General features: G+C 40.8%; 1 protein-coding gene across 1 annotated transcript in view; it reads left to right on the forward strand.

The window, feature by feature from the left end:
* Window positions 1-5,596: 5,596 nt before the first annotated feature.
* Window positions 5,597-24,310, forward strand: part of CYP3A89 (cytochrome P450 family 3 subfamily A member 89) — a 34,339-nt gene continuing 15,625 nt past the window's right edge. The window contains 9 exon segments of the mRNA NM_001101651.1: window positions 5,597-5,759; window positions 9,396-9,489; window positions 11,394-11,446; window positions 12,305-12,404; window positions 17,577-17,690; window positions 17,952-18,040; window positions 19,399-19,547; window positions 22,631-22,758; window positions 23,845-23,911. Of these exon segments, the coding sequence (NP_001095121.1) occupies window positions 5,689-5,759; window positions 9,396-9,489; window positions 11,394-11,446; window positions 12,305-12,404; window positions 17,577-17,690; window positions 17,952-18,040; window positions 19,399-19,547; window positions 22,631-22,758; window positions 23,845-23,911 (865 nt within the window). The 5' untranslated portion in view covers window positions 5,597-5,688.

The raw sequence follows: 24,310 nt of genomic DNA on the forward strand, positions 1-24,310 counted from the left end.
CTACTGAGGCAGTGGAGATGATGCCCTAGCTGACTCCGGGAGGATGGTTAGGAATTCACCAGATGGAAAAGAAGTTGAGTCTGCTCCAGGCACAAGAAGAGACTGTGCAGATATATACAACACAGACGTGTCTCATTTGGGGAGCTTGGGGTGTTAGAAATTATAGCCTTTGCTTAAAACACTATGTACACACGGGGAAGTGGACTGAGATAGGACTTCAGTTCATCAGCCGTGGCCAGATGAACAAGGGTCCTGCATTCCTATCCTGAGTTGTTTGGATTTTATCCTGGGGATGATGTGAGTGGTTGGAGGGAGTTTAGCAATGGAAGAACGTTACAAGGTCCATGTTTACCAGGCTCTGCTTTGTGACTGAGTAGGAGATTCCCTGGATGAGGCCAGCCAACGATATGATCAAACACTTTAGGGGTTTATTGCAAGAATTAGGAGACACCTCCAAGGGTTTGCCCCTCTTTTGAACATACCCCATGACACTCTTCTTTTCCTTCATCTTACACTTTTTGTTGCATTAATTCCCCTGCATGTGGTCTTCTGAAGTTTACCTTCCCTTCTCTGATTCCTCTTTCAGTCATTGGTTTCATCTCCTTTTACTATCTGCTTCCTGGAAACACAAATGATTCTTGTTGTGACGTATCAGAACTATTTGCAACATCCTTTATCTGCCATCACCTCTAGTTTATTGAATGCATAATTTAGTAATGGGTAGAAGGATGTGCCTGTCTTTTTTGTGGTTATAATCATCTCTGTAGCATTTTTGCAACTAAAGTGGAAGTGTGTTGGGAGGCATGGATGGAAATATTTATCCTTTGTGAGCCTTACACAACATGCCAAGTTATTTCAGGAGGCCCCTTGGGATCCAAGCAGGCATGCTACTGGCGTAATTTGGAATCACCAGATCTGCTCCATGCCCTGGGTTCATAATTTAATTGCTTGGCCTAGATTCTTCCCTACCCTGAGCTTCTGTTTCCACATCTGTAAAGTGGGAATTAAAATAATCCCAACACTGTTTATCTGACTGGGTTGTCTGGAGGATCAATTAAGAGGGACGTGAAAGAACTTTATAAATTCTTTACCCCTGTAGAGATCTTAGCGGTTAGTTTATTGGGAAGAGACACTCTGGGATGGAGTAGAAAGTGAGCATCCATGAGGAAGTCTCCTCCTCCTCTTCTCTACGTGTAAAGTCTATGGATGTGCTTCTTCTGCAGGGCAAGGGGACTTTCCGCATGGTGCAATGTGTGTGGGGGTCAGAAGGGACATCCCCCCACCTCACCCCAGCCTTCATTGAAGGGTTTCTAGGGGGCCTCACCTTGTCTCTCTGTTGGGGCAGAGCACTGGTCACTACTTTCTCAGAACACCTGGGCTCTAGTGCTAGTGCCCTCTAATTCTGTGTGGCCTCAGGCCTGGCTGAGCTTGGATAAAGTTAACACCTTTTGCTCTGAAGCTAGAGGATCTAAATTCGAGTCCCAGCTCTTCTAGGAATTAGTGATGAGATCTTGAATGCTTGCTTAACTTTTCTGTGCCAGGGTTTGCTCGTCTATCAAATAGGGATCACAATAAGACCTATTGTATAGGATCGTTGGGTGGATTGAACCAGTTCATGCTGGCCAAGTACTCAGAACAATATATATTACCTCTCACTGCCTGAGGTTAGGTCTTGCTCTTTGTGAGCGTGTCTGTGTGTAAGTATGTGTGTGTGTGTGTGTGTGTGTGTGTGTTTGTGTGTATGTGTGTGGTGTGTGGTGTGCTTCTTTTTCTGCAGCCCCAGTTGAGAGATCACTCTAGAATTTATAATTCAGGGCTTAAATGGGTGGTTGTCTTCTCCTGGGTCCATCCTACTACATCTTTGCTCTCCATCTTGTCCCTCAGGACTGGGCTAAGGGGCCCTGGGGAAGCCCAAATGACAGGAAGGAGAATAAAGGAGGAGGAAGAAGGGTTTAGAAAATCCTCAAGAGATACAGAGGCTGAAAGACGCAGACAGTGAAGGGGACTTGTGGTTGGAATGATATGTCTTAGGTTGATTCTCGTCAATTTCCTTCAAAGACGGATGAGGACACAAGCCAAGGCATGCTCAAGTTCACACACTTCCAATGTATCAAGTCCTATTGATTCTGTTGTCTTCATATCTTTAAAAGGAGGGGAGAGTTTAAGGAAAGAAAGAAGGGTCAACTGCATCCAGCACTGCTGCTTTGTTGCATGTGTCCCAATTTATAACTCAATATTTCTTTCTGTGGTTATTTGTTTAGCATCTCTCTCCCCCATGCCTTCCTGAGGGCAGGGATCCTGATTCTTTTATATTCAGTCTTGGTCCCTGGCCTGAATATAGCAGGCATGGAGCCCAACCAACATACCATTGTCACTGGGGAGAGGTGCCCCCTCCTCCAGCGCCAAGAGAGAATGTCCAAGGACTTACCACTCTCCTCACCACTTTCCCACCAACAACAAACCCTAGCCGCCTAAACTTACTAACACCTGCTTACCCCAAGTTGGCAAGATCAAGGTTAGCCCTACTGAGAAGAATGGGGGCTCAAGAGCTGAGTTACAGGCACACAATCTTGCTTTCATTTTTTTGCATACTCTAGATTGTGACCTGTGAAACTTGAATCTAATGCACAAATTATTCCAGAGCAGCAGCGCCATCCTATACCAGCAGCAATTTGCTTTGTCAGTGGAAGTCAGGAGTGGCTTCCCAAAGAGGAGCCATATGGCCTAACAATATAAAAGGATGGGAATGTCAGACTGATGGTGATCCCTGCATCACTGAGTCCCTGACAACCTGTCCATCTGTACTGATATTGAGCCTAATGCTTCCCTGAACGCTAGTTGAGATTCAACTTTGACTGATTGCTAAGGAGGCTGAGAGAGAAGATAAGGCATTCTCTGTTAATGAGGACACTATGTTTTTTGACAACTGTATGAATATTTTTACTTGTCTGTATTGTAATTGTGTATTAATTTGTCTATGTCTTCAACCTGAATAATGTCTGGGTCTTAGTCATATTTTTCCCCTAACTATTTGGAACAGAGCTTTGAAAATACACGAGGAGCCCATTAGTACATAAACAAGTAGATGAGAGACACAGGGTATGTGGGGTGTTCTTCCAACACGCAGTGTCTTCCTTCAGACACTCAGGACAACTGTTAGTATGGGAGTCTCTTCATGTTAGGTGATCCCTTCTGTGGAATGAAGGTGCACAAAGATCATTCTTTCCATTATTTCCTCTTGCAGAGCAAGGCCATTTGAACTGGGTAGCACATGGTGCTGGCTACATTTTAGTCCTAAGGAATGATTAGCTTCTCGCCCTTGGGATAGATCCTCACCAGCTGGACCAGGCCCTGAGGTGACTAAGGGCAGGCAGAGGGTCATATTAGGGTTAGTTACAAAATCGCTGTAGCTGAGCATGCATTTTGGAGGAAGATGAATGCATATTAGTTTCCATGGAGGTTTTGTTTCCAAGAAGAATAAGAGGCTTTGTTTTTAGGTGAGGGAATTAAATTGTCAATAGTTATCAGATGATGCTTCAGTTTTTCCTTCTTTGGATGTATTCTGTGTACTTCTCTGGCTGGGAGCATAGAGGGCAGATCCTACCCAACAACACCCTTAGATCTTCCTGGCTTGCATCTGTCTTTGTTCCTGCTGAGACGAGACCCATGGGAAGACCCATGGGATAGCTGCTGTGGGGGTCTCCATTGAGACAGGAACCAGAATTTTCACCAGTTTGCTCTTTGAGCCTTGGGCCTCATTAGTCCCCATAGCGGCCCTTACCAGGAAATGGCAAACATTGAATGTTGGCATCTCAGAGCAGCAGCAGTCTTTTCAGTCTCCCTTCGTATTAGCTTATTTATAGTATGTTATGATCAATTGCTGTTGGGAAACCACTTGCTGTCACTGAACCTGAGTTTCTACATCTGTAAACTGGGGATAGTAGTATGACCCTATTTACCACTACCCAGGGAAGGCAAAAAAATGAGCTAGCAACATATTGGAATTCCTGGGACTTTGTATCTTACTTTTGCTGGGGATCTTCTTCCAGCTTCCCATGTGTGACCTTTGTTGGTTTTCCCACTTGCAACCACTTCTCTGCTTAATTCTCTCTTGGTAGGACTCCATTATCCCAGAGATCCCAGGGGTAATCTGTGTTCTGAGCACAGTTATGTGTCTCTATCCCTCCACTGGGGTGCTGCTCCTGAGGAAGGGGACTGTATGGCTTCTAGCCCACAGCCTGCAAGATACCTACACATAACATTCACCCATTTGGCCTTGAATCATTCCATGGATGAATAGATGTATTCATGCAATACACTTTCCAGTGTCAGTTATAGATTTTAACAGATGCCTCCTGCAGAAATCCTTAACCCAAAGATGACAAACTGTGAAAGCAGAAATTTCAGGTTGCATGACAAGCTCCCAAGAAAATTAATGGAGGTGAGTGAGATAGTTGGGACTTACTGCGTTTTACCGATGAGACATCCACCTACTCAGGCCAGTGTTGAGCAATCCTGGAAACTTTCACTTCAGAGGAATGTAAAGAGTGAGCAGTGAGTATCACTTGGTACAGAAGGGCTGAAAGCGAGAAAGGATAAAGAAAGAAGGAAGTGCACCAACACAGCTTAAATGTCCTCTGTTTTTGTTGAGTTTAAGGAAGACTTGAGGTTTTGTTTTTCACATAATCCACGGTTTCAGGCCAAACAGACACAGAACATGGGTCAGAGTGATGACAATGCGCTGGTATAGTTTCCAGATAGCCAGTCCTCAGATCTTTCCCATCAAGAATGTGGTGAGGGATTCACTGGTGACAGTGACTGCTATTACAAGCCTCCTTTTTACTAACTCCTCACTACCCATTAGAAAACCTCTCACTCATCAAAAAGAAAAAAGCCATCTGCTTTGACCCATTTGTCCAGAGAAAAACCTCATGTCATCTTTTTGGAGTGTGCCTGCTGCCTATAGTGACATCTGCCATATCATTGTTGACTAAGGTGGTTGGGGTTCATTTGGCCATCCAGGATGCTGTTCTCCTCTTTGCTCCCTTCATACCCATTCTTCTTAGACGTTCATCTTTCCAGAGAGAGGGGACCATTCTTTGGTCAAGAATTTGTCTAACTGGCTGTCTACTGCAGGATCCTCTGAGGGGCAGGATAGGAAGCTGCATGGATTGTTACCATTTGGTGCAGCCATTGCTATCTCATCCATGTCACGCCTTTCCTTCAGGGGCCCTCTTGTCAAGGGGCCCTAGGTCCTCTTGTCAGTGGACATAGGTTGTTTGAAGGATTTCAAGTATTTTGGAATGTGGGAAGCCATGGAGTCAAGGGCAGGTTAGAGATTAAAGGCCAGTGGCTTTATTTGAATTTCTGTAATATTTGGGCTTACTGATAACACTGATTGAGTTGTTTATTGATTTCCCACAGAATTTGAACTCAGAGGACATCAACCTGGTATGCCCATGATGATTTGCCAAGTATCAGGTGGGGGTGGCACCTGAAAGTGGAGCACAAGTGGCCCTTCTGCTGGCTGCAGCTCCAGCCCCACCCCCTTACCCAGCATATAAACCTTCCAGCCGTATTGAATCTCCACTGGGCTGGAAGGAAGCTCTGTGCCCACAGGCCTGCAAACAGTAGCACCGACTGCTGAAAGGAAAACTCAGAGGAGAGAATCTCAGAAGGAAAGTGGCCATGGACCTGATCCCAAGCTTTTCCATGGAAACCTGGGTTCTCCTGGCTACCAGCCTGGTGCTCCTCTATCTGTGAGTAATTGTCCAGGCTTGTGTCCTCTGTAACCATGAACTTGGGGAGCTAATTGGGCCCCCCTTTCCCTTATCTGTGTTGAAGACTAAAAGAGTTAATGAAGGGGAAGTTGCTTAAGCATTGGGTATCTCAAACACATGAGGGGTTATTATTGATCTTACTCAAATCTGTTGAAAGAGTAAACCCCTACTCTCGATTTCTGTAGATAGGAGGGTTTAGTGACATTATATGCTCCTGGGAATAATCTTCTGATTGACTACCAGTGTGGACCTAGACTAATCAACCAGAATTCACCAGAGACAGATTAAAAACAACAAGACCCTGGGCAGTGGGCTCCTAACCCCTTCCCAAGGTCTGGAGATCCTGGAGGCAAGAGGAAGGGCTTTGGTTCTGTCTCATTATCTTTGTCTTCTGGGTCCTGAATCTTCTGCAAGAGACATGTACAGGGACCAGCCCCTTTGTCACTCAGGTGGCTCCCGCTCACCTCCCACTCACTGCTGGCATTTATACCAGGAACCTGGTTCACCCAGACTTTGCAGGTGTTGGAGATTGCTCCATCTCTCTCCTGAGACTCAGCTCTTCTATTTTTCTGAGCCCCTCTCTGGGAATCCTTTCCTAAGACTGAATTCTTCCATCCCATAATATGCAGTACTATTTACTCCTAAATAAAGAATCTTTAGAACAGAGGAGACCTGGCTGAAATCTTGAAATTGTATTCTTTTCTTTCACTTTTTCCTTCCATTCTCTGGGAGGGTTACCATCAGTATAGAGATTTCTTTTCCTCCTAATATGAAATCTGCTAGCAGCCTGCCAAGCCACTAGCCCCGAAAGCCAATCTGGGTTTTAAATATTTTTTTTCCCTCATGTTAATACAGGAGGATGAATCAAAACCATCCAGCAGAGGAAGTCCTTTCAATGGTGGAATTCTTGGCATCAGGGATCAGGTTGACAGAGGTGCTATTTTCCACGTGTGGATAGGGAAGGCTGCTCCATGTTACATTTGACCTCTGTCTCATTTCTCTTTTTGAGAGTAGGAAATCATGAACACAGATGTGAACAAAGAAAACATACATCTGATTTTTTTCTTTGAAAGAAATGTTAGGAATTCTGGGTATTTTGGCAACGTATTTTCTAACGGATGACATTTTAAAATTAATTAATGTGGTTTAACTTCATTCTATTTAATATTAGATTTTTTTTTACTGAGATAAGATTATTTTCAGCATGTACTTTCTGAAGGATAAAAGAAGGCTTTGGTTTAGGCTTTGTGACTATGAATGTGCATAAATAACCTCATCTTTGTAGAATAATGTCAGGAATGTGAGACTAGTGTACAAATATATACTTCCATTATGTAGATTGTATATATGCTAAATATGCCCGCCCAGCAGGTATCTTAATTTCTCACTGCAGATGAGTAAGTGAGGCTGTGAGCCAGTGATGACATGAGAGGCTTCCAGCTAGGAGTCAGGATGAAGCTGGAGAATATTCCTCATCCCTTGGAGCGGAGATACTCCTTGGTGCTGGTCCCACAGGAGGTCCCTCACAGGGCACCAGGGTTAGCATCTCATCTGCTTTAAACCTGGAGACAGGGATGCCATCTAAGTCACTCTGTGTGTGGTCTCTCTGGCAGTGTGCATGTCACCAGAGAGTGCCAAGAATGGGCAAACAACTCTGTAGCCCTAGGACACTGATGCAGCCAGGAATCAGTAGTTGTAGAGTAGACAATGCCCTCCTTATGCCAACATAATGTAAATGTAATAAAAATAATTGGCTTTATTGTTAGTCCCTTCATTTGTACCAAAAGCAGCATTACTCTATCAAAAAGGGGGAAGCTGGAAAGAAACTGAAGAATTCACCCAGCCCACCCTCTACCTTGGTATGGAACCATGTGAGTTTAGACACTAGACCAGATCTTTCCTTGGAGACCAATGTTGCTGACACGTTCACTCAATTGCTAGGACTCACTTGAGAGTTCACGTAATACATTGAAAGTTCAGAAGCAGAAATTGGTTTAATTGATTTGCAATGGTTGTGATGGCAAAAGAAGGAACTGGGGTGGGACTAACTGAGGCCACCCTCATTTTTAGCAGTCACTGCACATGCTTCTACCAACTATTCTGGAAGAAGGATCCAAATGCCCTTCTGGGCCTGGCTGAGGTGCCTCTGCTGGGTCCTTCAAGCGCAGGTCCTTTCATGCAATTTTTGGGGTTTATTTTATCACATATTATAAGATTTGATGGATTTATGTAGAATGTTTGGGACCTATACTGCCTTAAAGGCTAATCTCCAAAGAAAAAGAGACAAGGTCTTAATTCAACTCTCTAGAACATTTTATGATTCCTCATTATGTTGCATTACACATCTTTTGCTATCAACAGGAAGGTTCCCGAAGTTTGGACAGCCTCATATCTTTTAGCTGAAAGCACTTGTAGGGCCTATTGAAACATTTACATGTGGTTCACTTTTCAGCCATATTTTCCTAATTTGCCTCTATGGGGTTAGTCTTGTAGGCCTAGCAACTTCGTGGTTAAAAGCACTGTCAGCAGCCTCTTCCCTCACCCTCTCCTTTTCCTCCGCTCTGCCATCTCTCAGTAACACCAGAGTGAGAAGAATTGCAAGAATCGAGAATCCCCAGTTGTGGGATTCCACAGGTGACACATCAAAGATGAGTTGCAGGCAGGCCTGTCATAGGGAGCACTAACCGTGATAGATTTTTAAGATATTTGATCCACAGAGGCAGTAAAGTAACTGCTTTGTGTGGCCATCTTAAAAAAAAATCTGTGTTTATGGCACTGTGCTCAGGAGGTAAGTATCACAGTTTGGAGGACCAGATGCCATGAGGGAAGAATGGTCTGGAAATGGATTCTTTATCCACTGATTCCTTTATACAGTATCCTTCAGGGACCATATGGGCCAATTACCCTTCTCCTAGCTCAGGTCAGCCAAATTTCCTGACAAAAGAGATTTGTGTGTGGCTGAAACACATATTTCTACAAGGCCAATGGAAGCCTTGAATATGGTTTTCATTCTATAGAAAGATGAACACTGGCTGATCCAAGGCCTCACTATGAAGGTAGATTTAAGATGAACCAGATCCTAAAATGGGGTCAGAGTGTGAAGGGAGGGCAAAGCATAAAAGTCTCTGAGCAAACTATAAGAACAATGTCACAGTAGGCTCTCAAGTAACTCTCTTTTCTGAGTAGGTGTAGTTACACAAAAATCTCAGTGGAGCAGAAAAAATTTTTTCCCCTTTTCACGTAGAATGAGAATCTCCAAATGATGGAAGAGTCAACATACTGAATAGACATGAATGAATTGTTGGGAGAATTCCAGTCTGAACCTCTCAGGAGCACTCAAGTTTCGAAACGTTTATCAAGTATTCATTCTAGGATTGGGACCATGGAGACTTCAGCTGTTTTTACATACTCATCATTACTATTTGTGGGTCTCACTGTGGAGGTGGGAAAGGACAGGATGAGTGAATGTAGTTATTGCTGCTGGAGCTGCTGTTATTATTCGTTGCCCACACGTTACCTCCCTCTCTTGAGAGTTCCAGTTCTGAGTCAGGCACTGGCCAGTCCCAGCACCTTTTCCACAATCCCTATGACCTGGCTTTCTCTTTCACTTTATAGATACGGGACCTACACTCATGGACTTTTTAAGAAGCTAGGAATTCCTGGGCCAACACCTCTGCCTTTTTTTGGAAATGTTCTGAGTTACCATAAGGTGAGTATTCTTTGAGCTTCCTCTTTTGCTTCTCATGGTTGCAAGTCCCACCTTAGTTTTATAGTAAAAATGCCCATGCTCAGGGAGAAGTTCTGAGACTTCACATTTTCCAGAAATGACATCGTAGGCCCCACCCAGCATGTGACCAGGCTGACCCCAGGGCTATGTTGTCAGCTGTTATTAGCGTCAGGTTTTGCCTCAGTTGGACAGCCCAGCTCTCTGGTTGATTCAGCACAGGACTTGATGTTCCAACTTGTGAGCATTGTGAAGAGGGTTTTCTTTCTGCTAGCTGCAGGTTCCCAGGAAGGCACAATTGTACTGAGTATTAGGAGAAAAGAATGAAGGGAACGCCCAGTAGTAACTCATTAAGCCGCGTACACTAGAGTCAGACTTCCCTGTTCATAGCATAAACTCTGGGTAGCCATTTGGTTTTGTCTCCTTCCTCCTGGGTAATTTTAAACTTCATTTTCCTAGGCAAGCCAGGTATTTACCATCAGTTATTTTGCACATCCTTGAATTCTCTCAAGAACTGCTAAACCCTGGCAGTTATTTGTTCTATTTGGGATTTCAGAGATGGAACAAGAGCTTTCTGCTTTACTTTTCTTCCTTAAAAGGAGGCTCTCTATAGGTGAGTCTGAGCAGGGAGTGGGTACAACTGAAACAAGGTGATAATCTATCCACCTCAAATATTTAACCACTAATTGAGTTGTGTTTTTCCTTTAAACAAAGGCAGACTCACTTATACAAAGGCACTAGAAGGGAGATTATTTGACAACATTGTTAAAAATTTAACATCACTGAATGGAATGTACTAGGTGAATGGAATGTACTAGGTGACACATGGACTGTGAGTTTTGGCGGAGACTTTGTGGTTCATCCAGATGCCTCTCCCAGGGCCTGGCCACTGGATAGAAGGTTAAAACCTCGGGTCCAGAAGGCCAGCAGACAGACCCCTTCATGCAGGCTGCCCTCCGCCTCAGATTTCCTTTCCGTGAGAACTGAGGCTCGTTTCTCAGATTCCAATTCTCCCAACAGAGGCTTTCAGTCCCTAATTACTGCCTAAAAACATTCATACATTCTTCCCTGTGAAAAGACAATAGTTTCCTTTCCACTTTTCCCAGATTATCTCCTTAGTAAATGCACCCCAAGACCCACATTCCTGGGATCTTCTTTTGCATAGTCAAAACGTCACAACTGAAACTTGGTGATTTGAAGATTTTTTTTTAGGCTACAGAAGTGAAAATTCAGAGCATGTGTTTTAATTTCCTCTGTCCTTTGTGGAGTGGTGGTCTCTCGCCATCTTTTCCATGTTGAGCTGGAAAACTGAAAGGCGAGTCCACTTTGTCATTCATTCATTCACTCACTCACTTTCTCACTCAACATACATGGCTTAGACTTATTTAAATCTGCTAGACTAAAAGAGGTCACTCGTGTCTTTAACTTCCTAATTCTGCTCGAATTCTAGAGAGGGCTCAGGAGATAAATGAAAAGGATGCTTAACAAGGAGATCAAAGAGCATGTAGGCCGCTCTCCCTTTCTCTCAGCTTCAGATTTCTCATGTGTACATAGAGTTAATAATTCAGAGAGTTATTTGATTTCAGAGACAACACTTGCACAAGCAAAAACACTTTAGAAAGAGAAGGAGTTACTTAGTATTCATAGAAATGGGTAAGTTTATTTAATATCTATGATACTTGGAGAAAAGTCAAAATTAAATTCTCCATGTCAAATATCTCCTCAACATTTTCTTCTTTCCTTTAAGACGTCTCGGAATAAGAACTTCTTTCTCACTGCCAGTGAAAGATAGTAAGACTGATTTCATGGGATTGGAGTCATTTTTGTCCCAGCTAGAGGTGCCGTTCAATACATTTAGATTACTAATGTAATTTTGTTTCTCCTTGCAGGGTATTTGGGATTTTGATAAGAAATGTTTTGAAAAGTATGGAAAAATGTGGGGGTGAGTATTCTGGAAACTTCCACTGGCTAGACTTGTTATGACAAGGCTTCCTGGAGTTGAAGGCAATGTCAGTTCAGAGACTCTTTTAGAAATTTTAGAAGTAGAAGAATGAAATCATCTGTAATCCTACTATCACTTTTTGAACATTCCAAATCTTTTTTCCATGTGTAGACACATTTTTACATATTTATGATCACTATGTCTACAGTTTTCATCTCACATTATGTCGTAGGCATTTATCATGTTTTGATGGATCTTCAAGACTGTAAATTTTCATGACTGAGTGGGTAGACTTTCCTTTATTATTGTTTTGTTCTTAGACAATTTATTTACCTTCAATTATTCACTAACCTACCTTTCTTTTTGTAATGAAATATTTTAAACATAGAAAAAATTGTGGAGGGGCTGGCCCCAGTGGTTGAATGGTTAAGTTCACACGCTCTGCTTTGGCGGCCCAGGGTTTCACTGGTTCAGATCCTGAGTGCAGACCTCGCACCGTTCATCAAACTATGCTGAGGCAGCGTCTCCCATAGCAGAACCAGAAGGATCTACAACTAGAATTTACAACTACATACGCGGGGGCTTTGGGGAGAAGAAGAAGAAAAAAAAGAAGATTGGCAACAGATGTTAGCTCAGGTGGAAATCTTAAAAAAAAAAAAGAAAAATAATTATGGAGAATGGTACAGGAAATACCCATGTACACACCACCTAGACTTAACAAATGTTCTATTGTTATTTCTAACCATAATCTCTAGGAATGTGGATTATGTAATGTCAGGGTGAAAGTCTGGACTGCAGGTGTAGCTCCAGCTGTAGAATCCAGCTTGTTTAATTTAATCAGCTCTGTCTCCCCAACAGGACTTATCATGGCACAAAACCTGTGCTGGCTATCACAGATCCAGACATGATCAAAACAGTACTAGTGAAAGAATGCTATTCTGTCTTTACAAACCGGCGGGTAGGTATACATCTTTTTTTAATTTAAAATCTTATTTATTTATTAAATTTTTGTTTAGAAATAGTTATAGATTCACAGGAAGTTTCCAAAAAAAAAAAAAAAAAAAAGTAAGGTGGTGCCATGTCATCTTACCCTTCATCCTGTTTCCCCCAGTTGGTAATAACTTGCATAACTATCGTACAATATCAAAGCAGGAAATTGACATTGGTAGTATCCACAGAGCTTATTCAGATTTAATCAGTTTTATGTGGACTCATTTGTGTGTGTTGCCCTATGAGAATTTATCATGTATGTAGATTTGTGTAACAACCACCATAATCAAGATACAGAATTGTTCCGTCACCATAAGTCTCCCTCTTACTATTCTTTTATTGTCATTGTATGCAGTTTGCCTTTTCCTTTTATCAGGGTCTTTAGCAGAGCAAACATTTTTTATTTTGATGAGGCCAATTTATCAATTTTTCCTTTTATGTGTTGTGGCTTTGGTGTCAAGTCTGAAAACTATTTACCTAGCCCTAGTTTTCAAAGATTTTCTCCTATTTTATTTCCAAACAGCATATAGTTTTATATTTTACTTTTAAGTCCATGATATGTTTTGCATTAAGTTTTGTCTAAGGTGTGAGGTTTAGGCCAAGGTCCTTTTTGTCACCTATGGATGTCTTAATTGCTCCAGGCCTGTTTGTGGAAAGGCTCTCTTTGCTCCTTTGAATAGGTTTTGCACCATTGTAAAAAAATCAGTTGGACCTATTTGTTTGGGTCCAATTCTCATTTTCTACTCTGTTCATTGATCTATGGATATGTCCCTCCACTTGTACCACACAGTCTTGATAGCCATAGGTAAAGAGTAAGTCTTAACATCGTGTAGAATGATTCCTCCCACTTTATTTTTTTTGGTTTCAGAATTGTTTTAGCTATTCTAGGTCCTTTGCCTTTCCATACAAATTTAGAATAAGCTTACCTACGTTTACAGAAAAATTGCTGAGATTTTCATAATCTCTGCCGATCTCTTTTGGAAAATCTATATCTCTACTAGGTCAATACTTTCAATTCACAAATACAGTGTGTCTCCATTTATCTAGGTTTTCTTTGATTCCTTTCATCAACAGTTTGTAATCTCAGCACAGGGATCCTGTATATGTTTTGTTAAATTTACACCTAAAGTATTTCATTTTCCTTGGAGTGGTTCTAAACGGTATTGTGTTTTTAATGTGTTTTCATATATTCATTGTTAATATATAGAAATGTGGTTGATTTTTGTGTGTTGATCTTGTATGCTACAACCTTGCTGAGCTCGTTTATTAGTTCCAGAGATTTTTCTTTTTATGTTCCTTGGGATTTTCTACCTTGACAATTGTGTCACCTGAAAATTCAGACACTTCTATTTTTCCTTTCCAATCTGTATGCCTTTTATTTCTTTTTCTTGTCTTACTGCACTGGCTAAGACTTCCAGTATGATGTTGAATAAGCATGGTGACAGTGGATATTTTTCTCTTGCTCCTGATCTCAGGGGGATGCATTTAGTCTTTCACCATTTTAAAATTTTTATTTATTTACTTTGGACAAACAAAAATGTATATATTTAAGGTACACAATATGTTTTGATATATGTATATGTATATGTTGTGAAATGATTGCCACAAATGAATTAACATATCCATCACCCCCCATAGGTACCTTTTCTTGTGTGTGTGGTAACATGCACTTAAGATCTGCTATCTTAGCAAATTTAAAGTATAAAATACAGTATTATAAACTATAGTCATGATACTGTTCATTCGGTCTCCAGAACTTATCTTATAACTGAAAGTTTTTACCCTTTTAACAATATCATCCCTTTTCCCCACCCCAGCCCCTGATAGCCACCATTCAACTCTGTTACTATCAGTTTGACTTTTCTCTTTTAGATTCCACATATGAGTGTGGTCATGTGATATTTGTCCTTCTCTTTCTGACTTAATTTTCTTAGCATGATGTCCTCCAGGTTCATCCATGTTGTCACAAATGAAAGGATTTCTTTCTTTTTTAAGGCTGAATAATTTTTCACTGTCTGTTTTATACACACACACACACACACACATGCACATTTTCTATATCTATTCATCTATCCACTGACATTTAAAGTAATTATTGATTGAAAGGACGTATTGCCATTTTGTTAACCTAGGTTTTTCACAGATCCTTTGTTCCTTCTTCCTCTCTTTTTTGTGACTTGATGATTTTCTATAGTGATATGCTTTGATTCCTTTCTCTTGATCTGTTCTGTATCTACTATAGATTTTTGCGCTGTGGTTATCATGAGGCTTCCATAAATCACTTTCCATATGTAAACAGTCTATTTTAAGTTGATAGCAGCTTAGTTTTGCTCTCACTCAAAAACTCAATGCTTTTACTCTCCCACTGTTTAAGGTTTTTGATGTCACAACTTACATCTTTTTATATGGTGTATTCAGTAACAAATTACTTTAGCTATAGTTATCTTTAATTCTTTTGTTTTTTAATTTTTGCACTAGAGTTGTAAGTGATTTGCACACCACCATTACAATACTACTGTATTTTGAATTGGACTATATATATTTACCAGTGAGTTTTATATTTTCGTATGATTTCATGTTACTTGTTAGCATCCTTTCTTTTCAGATTGAAGAACTCCCTTTAGCATTTTTTTTTATGAGGCAGGTCTAGCGGTGATGAACTCTTTCTGGTTTTGTTTGCCTGGAAATGTTTTTATCTCTCCCTCATTTCTGAAGATGGCATTTCAAGGTAAAGTATTCTTGGTTGGTAGGTTTTTTCTTTCAGAACTCTGAATACATCATTTCATCCTCTTCTTGCCTTCAAGGTTTCTGCTGAGAAGTCCACTGATAGCCTTATGGGGGTTCCCTTGAAGCTTTCTGTTGCAGTTTTTAGTTCAGTCTTTGTATTCTTCAGCTTTAAAATTTCTTTTTTTTGGTTCTTTTTTTACGTTTTATATCTCCTTGTTGAACTTATTTTGTTTTTGTAATTTTTTTCTGACTTTATTGAATTGTTTATCTGTGTTCTCTTGTACCTCTCTGAGCTTCTTTAGAACAATTATTTCAAATTCTTTGTCATGCAATTTGTGGATCTCCATTTCTTTGGGGTCAGTTACTGGAAGTTTATTGTGTTCTTTGCTGGTGTCATGTTTCCCTAGTTCTTTGTGGTCTCTGTAGACTTGCAATGGTGTCTGTGCAACTGAAGCAGTCACCTCTCCCAGACTTTATGAGCTAACTTCAGTGAGAAAAGACCTTTGCTTGAGGGTTGGGTCAAACTGGAGTATGCTGTGACCCTCAGTCTAGTGGTGTGAGGTCCCCTGTGTGTGGGTATGTAGCGGCTTCATTTCATGGGGGCATGGCTGGCTCAGCAGCTGGGGTTCATAATATCACCAACTACATGATCCTTGGCAGCAAGAGCTATGGAGGGTCCACAGTGGCTGCAAGTACTATTGGGTTATTAAGCATCACCTCCAGATCAGGTGGTGAGGGACCAAACAGTGGTGGCCAGATTTGGTGGTATGCACACACTCATCTGTGGGGGCCTGACTGCAGGCACACGCACTGAAGTTGGGGCTGGTGACTAGAGCTGAAGCTGGCAGTGTGCAGGTGTGTGGCTGCAGGGGTTAGTTGTGGGCACATGTGGCAGTGCAGTCCACTGACAGGAGTCAGGGCTGGCTCTAGGCACCTGAGCAGCTGCAGGGACCTGGGCTGTTGTTATGCACGCACCCAGGCATAGAGCCCAGGGCTGGCTGCTGGTGCAGATCCCAGGGCTCAGAGAGTTGTTAGTGGCCCTGGCTAGGGCAGCTCTGGCAGGGGAGGAGTGACACACGGCAGGACTCAGGCAGCTGGAGTCTGTGAATGTGAAAACCTGTGGAGCTGACAGTAAGCAACATCTGCAGGGTGTCTGCAGCATCTGCGCTGGCTGTTGGTTTCCTCAGCAGCAATGGCTTCTGGAGTCCTCTGCAGAGCAGGCAACAGAGAACCATGGTCACTCCCATCATATTGCTGATGCTGGCAGTCCCTGCCCTTCTTTGTTCCTAGCTTTCTCAAGACGTGTCAGCTATGTCAGTCTCTGGGTGTGGTAAAAGCCAACTGGGTCATTTGTGCAGTGCCCTGAAAGGCTGGAGAAACTGGTCACTTGCCCTGCTGTCCTAGTCCCAGCAAAAGGAAGTCTCTCAGCCTGGGGAGTTCCCTCTTGGACATTGGCAGTGCTAGCCTGGGAGATGGGATGATGCAGGGAAAATGAAACTATTCTCCCTACCCATTTGTGCAGTTATTCTCAGGTTTGAGGATAGCATTAGTGGATAGCTGTCTAATTGTTGTTGTTTATGGGGCAATGGAGGCCGAAGTCTTCTCCTCAGACATCCTAGTGATGTCACTCCAGTCTTTCATCAAGTGTCTTGTTAGCTGTAGGTTTTTTGTAGATACTCTTATGTAGTTTCCTTCTTTTCCTAGTTTTTGAGCATTTATCACGAATGAGTATTGGAGCTATGCATTTTAAAGCAAAATATAGTTTTGGAAGATAAAAGAAAGGCTCAAGGAGGTTGGCTTGGTAGACCCATCTCAAGCTGAGAAATAGAATTATCTTTTTTTCCTTTGTATCCCTAGAGGAAAAATGTAATGCAAAGGGGTTTCCATGTGATTGTACCATTTCTTTAGAATAGCAAAAGATTACTAGTTTTTTAGGTATTAACTACTATTGTTTTAAAAAATCATCATATTAAGATATCCTCTTTTTTGAGTTGCTTGTGTTGTATGTATATCTAAGGACAGAACTTGCCTGAGGCAGCACACAGTTTGCCAAGGCTATCTGGCTATCTGCCACCAATCCCTTTCTACTCTGAGCATCCCTGGTGGATGTACTAGGTCTTATTCCTGTCTCTTCCTTGGAGTAACAGCTTTCCTACCGTATGGATCATTTTCATTTAAAAGGAGATTAGAATACAAGGCTGCAAACTGCAACAGTTGGCTGGATGTGTCCTCCACCCTCATAGGAACCTAGGCATGGGATAATATTTATTGAGCATGTATCATAGGGCCTGCTACTAAGTATACAGTCACTAAGTATTTGTTGAATAACTGATGCCCATTTAACAAATTTTCCACAATTGTTGAGACCTCCAAAACTCAGGTAGGGCAAAATGTCTTTTGTTTTTGAGTCTAGCCTTTTGGTCCATTCGGATTTATGAAAAGTGCCATCTCTCTGTCTGAGGATGAACAATGGAAGAGAATACGAACATTGCTGTCTCCAACCTTCACGAGTGGAAAGCTCAAGGAGGTAAGAAATGAAGAGGACTTTTAATCAGAAACTTAAATAATGCATCTGGGGTCAGGTAGAAAATAAGATTGTAGTCTCTTTCCAAGGGGTATTTTGCTGAATTTGAGCTACTGAAAAATGGTCTTTTATCTTTATGTCCTAGAAGAGGTGTCATAAGATTCATTATAAAATGTCACTTACTGCTCCATGTTTGTTAAAGCCAGGTCCTCCTAGGACTTGATTCTCCATATTTAACTTTGGGTCATATTGTGTATTGTCTAGATGTTCCCCATCCTTGGCCAGTATGGAGACGTGTTGGTTAGGAACCTGAAGAAGGAAGCAGAGAAAGGCAAGCCCATCACCTTGAAAGAGTGAGTAGGAGTGTACCTGCTGGGATTCTGAGCTCTGTCACGGGACCCTCCAACCACCTGTGATGGAGCCAAAATTCCCACAGTTGAGTTACTCTAGTGACCAAACAGAAGTATGTGTGTGGTGTTACAACTCCAATGAGTCATCCAAGAAGGAGTGGCCTGCCCAAGAAGGCAGGGAATTCAGGATAGAGAGGCTCTTCTCACCTGTGTACGTGAACCAAGATTAATTTATCTGCTTAATTGTCACCTTAGACATTCTGGAAGATAAAGATAGGTAGTTTCAAAAGAGAAACATGATCATACTAAAGTTTTGAGTGTAGAGGGTATGGAATAGTGAGAGGGGAAGGTGTTTGGTACCTATTGGTGGGCAGTGAGTGGGGCAGGACAGTTACAATGTGGAACTTGGAACACTTAAACCCCTTCGTGATTTTGCTGCGTATCCTCAGCAAAATACTAAATACAAAGTCTTACCACCACTTCTCCTTCCTTCAGTCTCAGAAGAGAGAAGGCCCTGTATAAGCTATGAGTAGGGTGACCATTTCATCTACTGTCTAAAGTGGGATATTTTTAATTATTCAGGGACAACAGGTGTGAACTTGGATTGTCCTGGGAAACCTGGGGACATATGATCACTTAACTATGGGATCACCTGAATCAGTGTTGGAGGCTGTATTATTATTGTTTTTTAACTAGGAACATTCTTAGTTCTTACGTTTACAGAAATGAGTCTGCCCTCAGGGCAATGTGAGATTACTGGAGTTAAGGAAGTGTGCGTCATTCAGGAGCCTTCTCAGGGGTGTAGAGAAGGAGGGATGACATTCCTGGCAAATCAGAACTGGGTGCTGCTGTTCTGTAATATGCTAAAGAGGAATCAGCTCAGAGCATAGATACTTAGTGAGGCAAACCCAGATCAATGTCACCTTTCTTGACTGCCTTAGGAAGAGTTAATTATTCCACCCTTTGTCCTGCTCAAACACAGTGCTTATAAAGTTGCTGTTGCCCATACTCAAAACAACTCATTAGTTGCCAAACTCAATAGTTTGTAATTTGCGTGATTATGGGTCTCTACCCCTCTATGACTCAGCTCTTTGAGCTCAGAAGTGGGTTTAACATGTTTTAGTGTCCCCATCACTCCTAGCACAGGGCCAGCTGCATCACTGGAACCTGATAAACACCTCATGAATGTGATGGTAGCATAGACTCTTCAGATGATCCAACAGAACGTTCTGAATGTGTGTGGCTCTTTACCTGTCTTGTCTGGGCATATGAGTTTACGTACACTTCTTGCTGCATGTGTTGGATAAGGAGAGTAAAGAGGTGCTGATTTTAATTTTTCATGTCTTTCTTTTTCTACTCAGCATCTTTGGGGCCTACAGCATGGATGTGATTACTAGCACATCATTTGGAGTGAACATCGACTCCCTCAACAATCCACAAGATCCCTTTGTGGAAAATACCAAGAAGCTCTTCAGTTTTGATTTCCTTGATCCATTACTTCTCTCAATAAGTATGTGGACTATTATTTTTCTTTTCCTTCCTTCCTTCCTTCCTTCCTTCCTTATCTCACCTTCCATCTCTCCTTTTTTTCTTCCTTCCTTCCTTCTTTCTTTCTGTAACAGCTTTATTGAGATATGATTTATATATAATATCTTTCACCCATTTAAAATGTACAATTCAATTGTTTTTACAACCTAAGTATCCATCTACAGATTAATTGATAAATAAAATGTGTTATAATTGTACAATGGTATACTATTCAGCCATAATGAGGATGAAAATCCTGCCATTGTGACAATATGAATGGACCTTGAGGGCATTATGCTAAGTGAAATAAGTCAGACAGAGAAAGACAAATACTGTATGATCTCACTTATATGTGAAACACAAACTCCCCACCCCCGCCCCCCCCAAACTCGTAGAGGCAAGATCAGATTTTTGGTTACCAGAGGTGAGGATTAGGGTGGAGGAATTGGAGGAAGGTGGTCAAAAGATACAAACTTTTGATTATAAGATAAATAAATACTGGGGATAGAATGCACAACACAATGTCTATAGCTAACACTGCTGTATGGTATATTTGTACGTTGCTAGAGAGTAGATCTTAATAGTTCTCATCACAAGGGAAATTTTTTTTGTGACTGTAAGAGATGATGGATGTCAATGAAACATTGTGCTAATCTTTCACAACGTACGTATATCAAGTCATTATCCTGTACTTCTTAAACTTATACAGTACTGTATGTCAATTATAATTCAATACACCTGAAAAAAAAAAGATTTTTGTTACATTCAAAGATATGTTCAACCATCACTACAGTCAATCATTAGAACATTTTTATCAATGCAGATACCCTGTACATTTTAACTGTGACCTCCAACTCCCCTTAGTCTTAAGCAACCACCAATTTACTTTCTGTCTCTATAGACTTACCTATTTTGGACACTTCATGGATGGTATCATACAACATGTGATCTTTTGTGGCTGGCTTTCTTTATTTAGCATAATGTTTTCAAGGTTCATCCATGTTGTAGCATGTAACAGTCCTTCATTTCTTTTTGGGGTTGAATAGTTCCTTAGGATTTTCTATATATAAAATCATGTTATCTGGTAATAGAGATAGTTTTACTTCTTCATTTCCTATGTGGATACCTTTTATTTCTTTTTCTTGCCTAATTCTCCTGGCTAGAACCTCTAGTACAATGCTGAAGAGGAGTGGTGAGAGAGGCATCCCAGTCTTATTCTTAATCTTAGGGGAGAATATACAGTCTTTCACTCTAAAGTACAGTGTTAGCTATGTTTTTTTGTGGATGCCCTTTATCACACTGAGGAAATTCCCTTCTACTCTTAGCTGGCTGAAGGTTTTTAACACAAAAGGGTGTTGGATTTTATGAAATGCTTTTTCGGCATCTATTGAGATGATCATGTGGTTTTTGAGTTTTTTTCTATTGATATGGTGCATTACACAGCCTTTCATTCCTGGAAAAAAAATCCCACTTGGTTATGATGTGTACTTCTTTTTACATGTTGCTGGATTCCGTTGCTAATATTTTGTTGAGGATTTGTGCATCCATGTTCATAAGATATTTTGGTCTGTAGTTTGTTTTTCCTGTGATGTCTTTGTCTGGTTTTAGTATCAGGGAATACTGGCTTTGTAGAATGAGTTTGGATGTGTTCACTCCTTTTCTATTTTTTGGAAGAGTTTGTGAAAAATTAGTGTTAATTCTTTTTTAAGTATTTGGTAGAATTCCCCATTAAACCATTTGGGTCTGAGCTTTTCTTTGTTGTTAGGTTCTGAATTACTAACTCAACCTTTTTACTTGTTATAGGTCTATTCAGATTGTCTTTTTTTACTGAGGTCACACTGGTATATAACGTTATGTAAATTTTAGGTGTACATCCTTTTACTTCGACTTCTGTCGGATGACGGAAGTCAATTTGTTATAGACTGCTTTGTGTTCACCACCAAAAGTCTAGTTGACATCAGTCACCCTGTACATGTGCCCCTTTATACCATTGACCCTCCCACACCCCATTCCCCTCTGGTAAACCACCACAGATTGTCTGTTTCTTTTTGAGTCAGTTCCTGTAGTTTGTGTCTTTCTGGAAAATTGTCCATTTCATAAAGTATCTAATTTATTGGTGTACAATTGTTCATAGTATTCATTTATAGTTCATTTGATTTTTTAGTGTCAGCAGTAATGTCCCCTCTTTCATTTCTGATGCTAGTAAGTTGAATCTTCTCTCCTTTTTCCTTGGTCAATCTAGCTTAAGTTCTTTTCAAAGAATCAGCTTTTGGTTTCATTGATTTTCTCTATTGTTTTTTATTCTCTATTTTATTAGTTTCTGCTCATCTTTATTATTTTATTTCTTCTGCTTTCTTAAGGCTTTGTTTTGCTCTTCTTTTTTCAGTGTGTTAAGGTGGAAAATTAGGTTATTGATTCGAGACCTTTGTTCTTTTTAAACATAGAAATTTATAGCCATAAATTTCTCTCTGAGCACTGCTTTTGTTACATCCCATAAGTTTTGGTATGTTCTGTCTCCATTTTTATTTATTTCAAAGTAATTTCTAATTGCCTTTTTGATTTCTTCTTTGACTTATTGGTTGTTTAGGAGCGTATTGTTTAATTTTCACATATTTAAGAATTTCCAAATTTTCTTTCTCTTATTGATTTATAATTTCACTTTATTGTGATTAAAAGACATCACGTATTATTTCTATCCTGACTCATATTTCTTGAAGTGTACCATTAATTAAAGTATCAGACTATGGTCTGGTTTATTCAGAGACACTAGTCCAATAGATAAAAAGCTAACAGGTTAAGGAATGCAATCTTGTGCCTTTGGTCACTCCCAAGATGTGGATGGGGCCACTGATCTCACAGCTGTAGTGATGGACCCTATATGGACTCACCATTCGCTTGGAAATTTGAGCAAAGTGTCGCATGGAAGTCTGAGCAAAGGTGATTGATGAAATTGCTCCTGATTGAGAACCCTGGTGTCTTTTACTCTTGTGATCGGTAGAGAAAATTATAGTTGTTACAGGTAAAATTTGCATTTTCATTGTGCTTTCTTTTTTCTTTTTCCTACAGCACTCTTTCCATTTCTTAATGCAGTTTTTGAAGTATTAAATGTCTTTGTGTTTCCAAAAAGTGTTACTGATTTTTTCATAAAATCTGTAAAAAGGATGAAAGAAAGTCGCCTCAAAGATAAAGAAAAGGTAAAATATGGTGGTGCTTACATGAGTGTGTTTGCTTTTTATAATTTATTGAGCTGTATACATATGATTTGTGCACTTCACTGTAGTTTTTTCAGATGGTAGAGATCTCTAAGTTTTAGAGCAGGAGACTCCTAATATTTTGGGGAAAATGGAGAAGGTGGAAGTTGGGGGGGATATAAGAAAATGAGTCAGAAGGCAATGTTTAAAATTTAATAATAGGCATGAAAATTACTGTGTCACTGTGTGAATGTTGTTGAGACAAAACTTTATCACTTCCCTTCAACAAATTGTCAAAGGATAAAAATTTCTGCTTAAAAATTATTTTACTGGTATTATAATTTCCCCAGATCTTAGATTGGCAAAGAATCATTTCAATTCCAAGCCTCTTGTTTTACACTTTCCCCAATGGACCCCCCATTAGGATACCTGTAGAGTATAGTCCGTGTTAAATTGGTACCCTCTCATAGTCTGGAGTGGGCAGGAGTCTTCTTTGGCATTGAGGCTGCAAGTTGGCTAACCCAGCTTTGCCTTCATGAGGCCTGGAGACCAGCACTAGGATGTCTGCAGGTCAGGTAGACAGGGCTGGGTACTCCCAGTAAGTTACTGAAGATTGTGTAGAGTTCTGGGAGTTTGGGGCACTTTAAGATGTTCAGAGAAAAGTTGCTGAAGAATTCTGCAAATGTCAGGGGATTAATTTATGTGGCAATTCATTAAAAGTTAAGGATGTATAAAAAGAAGGGATCAAAGTCAGGGACTTCCTCCTGAGCAAGCAGGCACATTAGGAAAGGGAGCAGGCAACTCTTTGGCTGAGAGGCTGTGTTCAAAAGCCAGAACAGCCAAAGATCAGAGAGAGGGAGAACCAAAAAAGCAGTTGGACGTAGTGGCTGGATTTCTCTTAGGGAAACATCCTACTCTCCAAGATTTTTATCTGGTGGCTCTGTTCACTCATGACTCAGGCAACACTAGTCAGACTTTTGGGCTTAAAGGGACCATATTCTCAGGAAAGAGGCTAAATACTGCACTCCCAAGTTATTTCTGACTACACAAGTGACTGTCCATCATTGAAATATCTCTCTCTTCTTCAAGCACCGAGTTGATTTTCTTCAGCTGATGATTAACTCTCAGAATTCAAAAGAACTGGACACCCATAAAGGTAACCAAGGAATGTGTCAGAGGGCCACTGTGGGGAAGCTCATGGGGAGAGGCTGGTTCTAAAAACATGCAGAAAATTTTCCAGACAGATGAGAACTTAAGCCAAATTGAAGAAAGGCAGATTTTCAGATATAAATGGTAGCCCAAGACACTTTCTAGAAACACAGAGGCACAATTTTCTTCAAATCTTGAAGAGCACCAATAAACAAATATTTCATGCTCCAAAGTCATTCAGTGGTATGAGGTTCACCTATATCAGAACCTCTAGGGATCTTGTTTCCATATCAATTCTCAGGGCTCATCTAGACCCACTCATTCAAAACCTCTCCCTGGAAATACACATCAAGTCTTCCTCACATCAGGAGGCACATTGCCCCAGTGTTGGTGACATTAATTTGGA

Source organism: Equus caballus, chromosome 13, assembly GCF_041296265.1.
Source record: "Equus caballus isolate H_3958 breed thoroughbred chromosome 13, TB-T2T, whole genome shotgun sequence".
In the NCBI taxonomy this organism is placed as follows: Eukaryota; Metazoa; Chordata; class Mammalia; order Perissodactyla; family Equidae; genus Equus; species Equus caballus.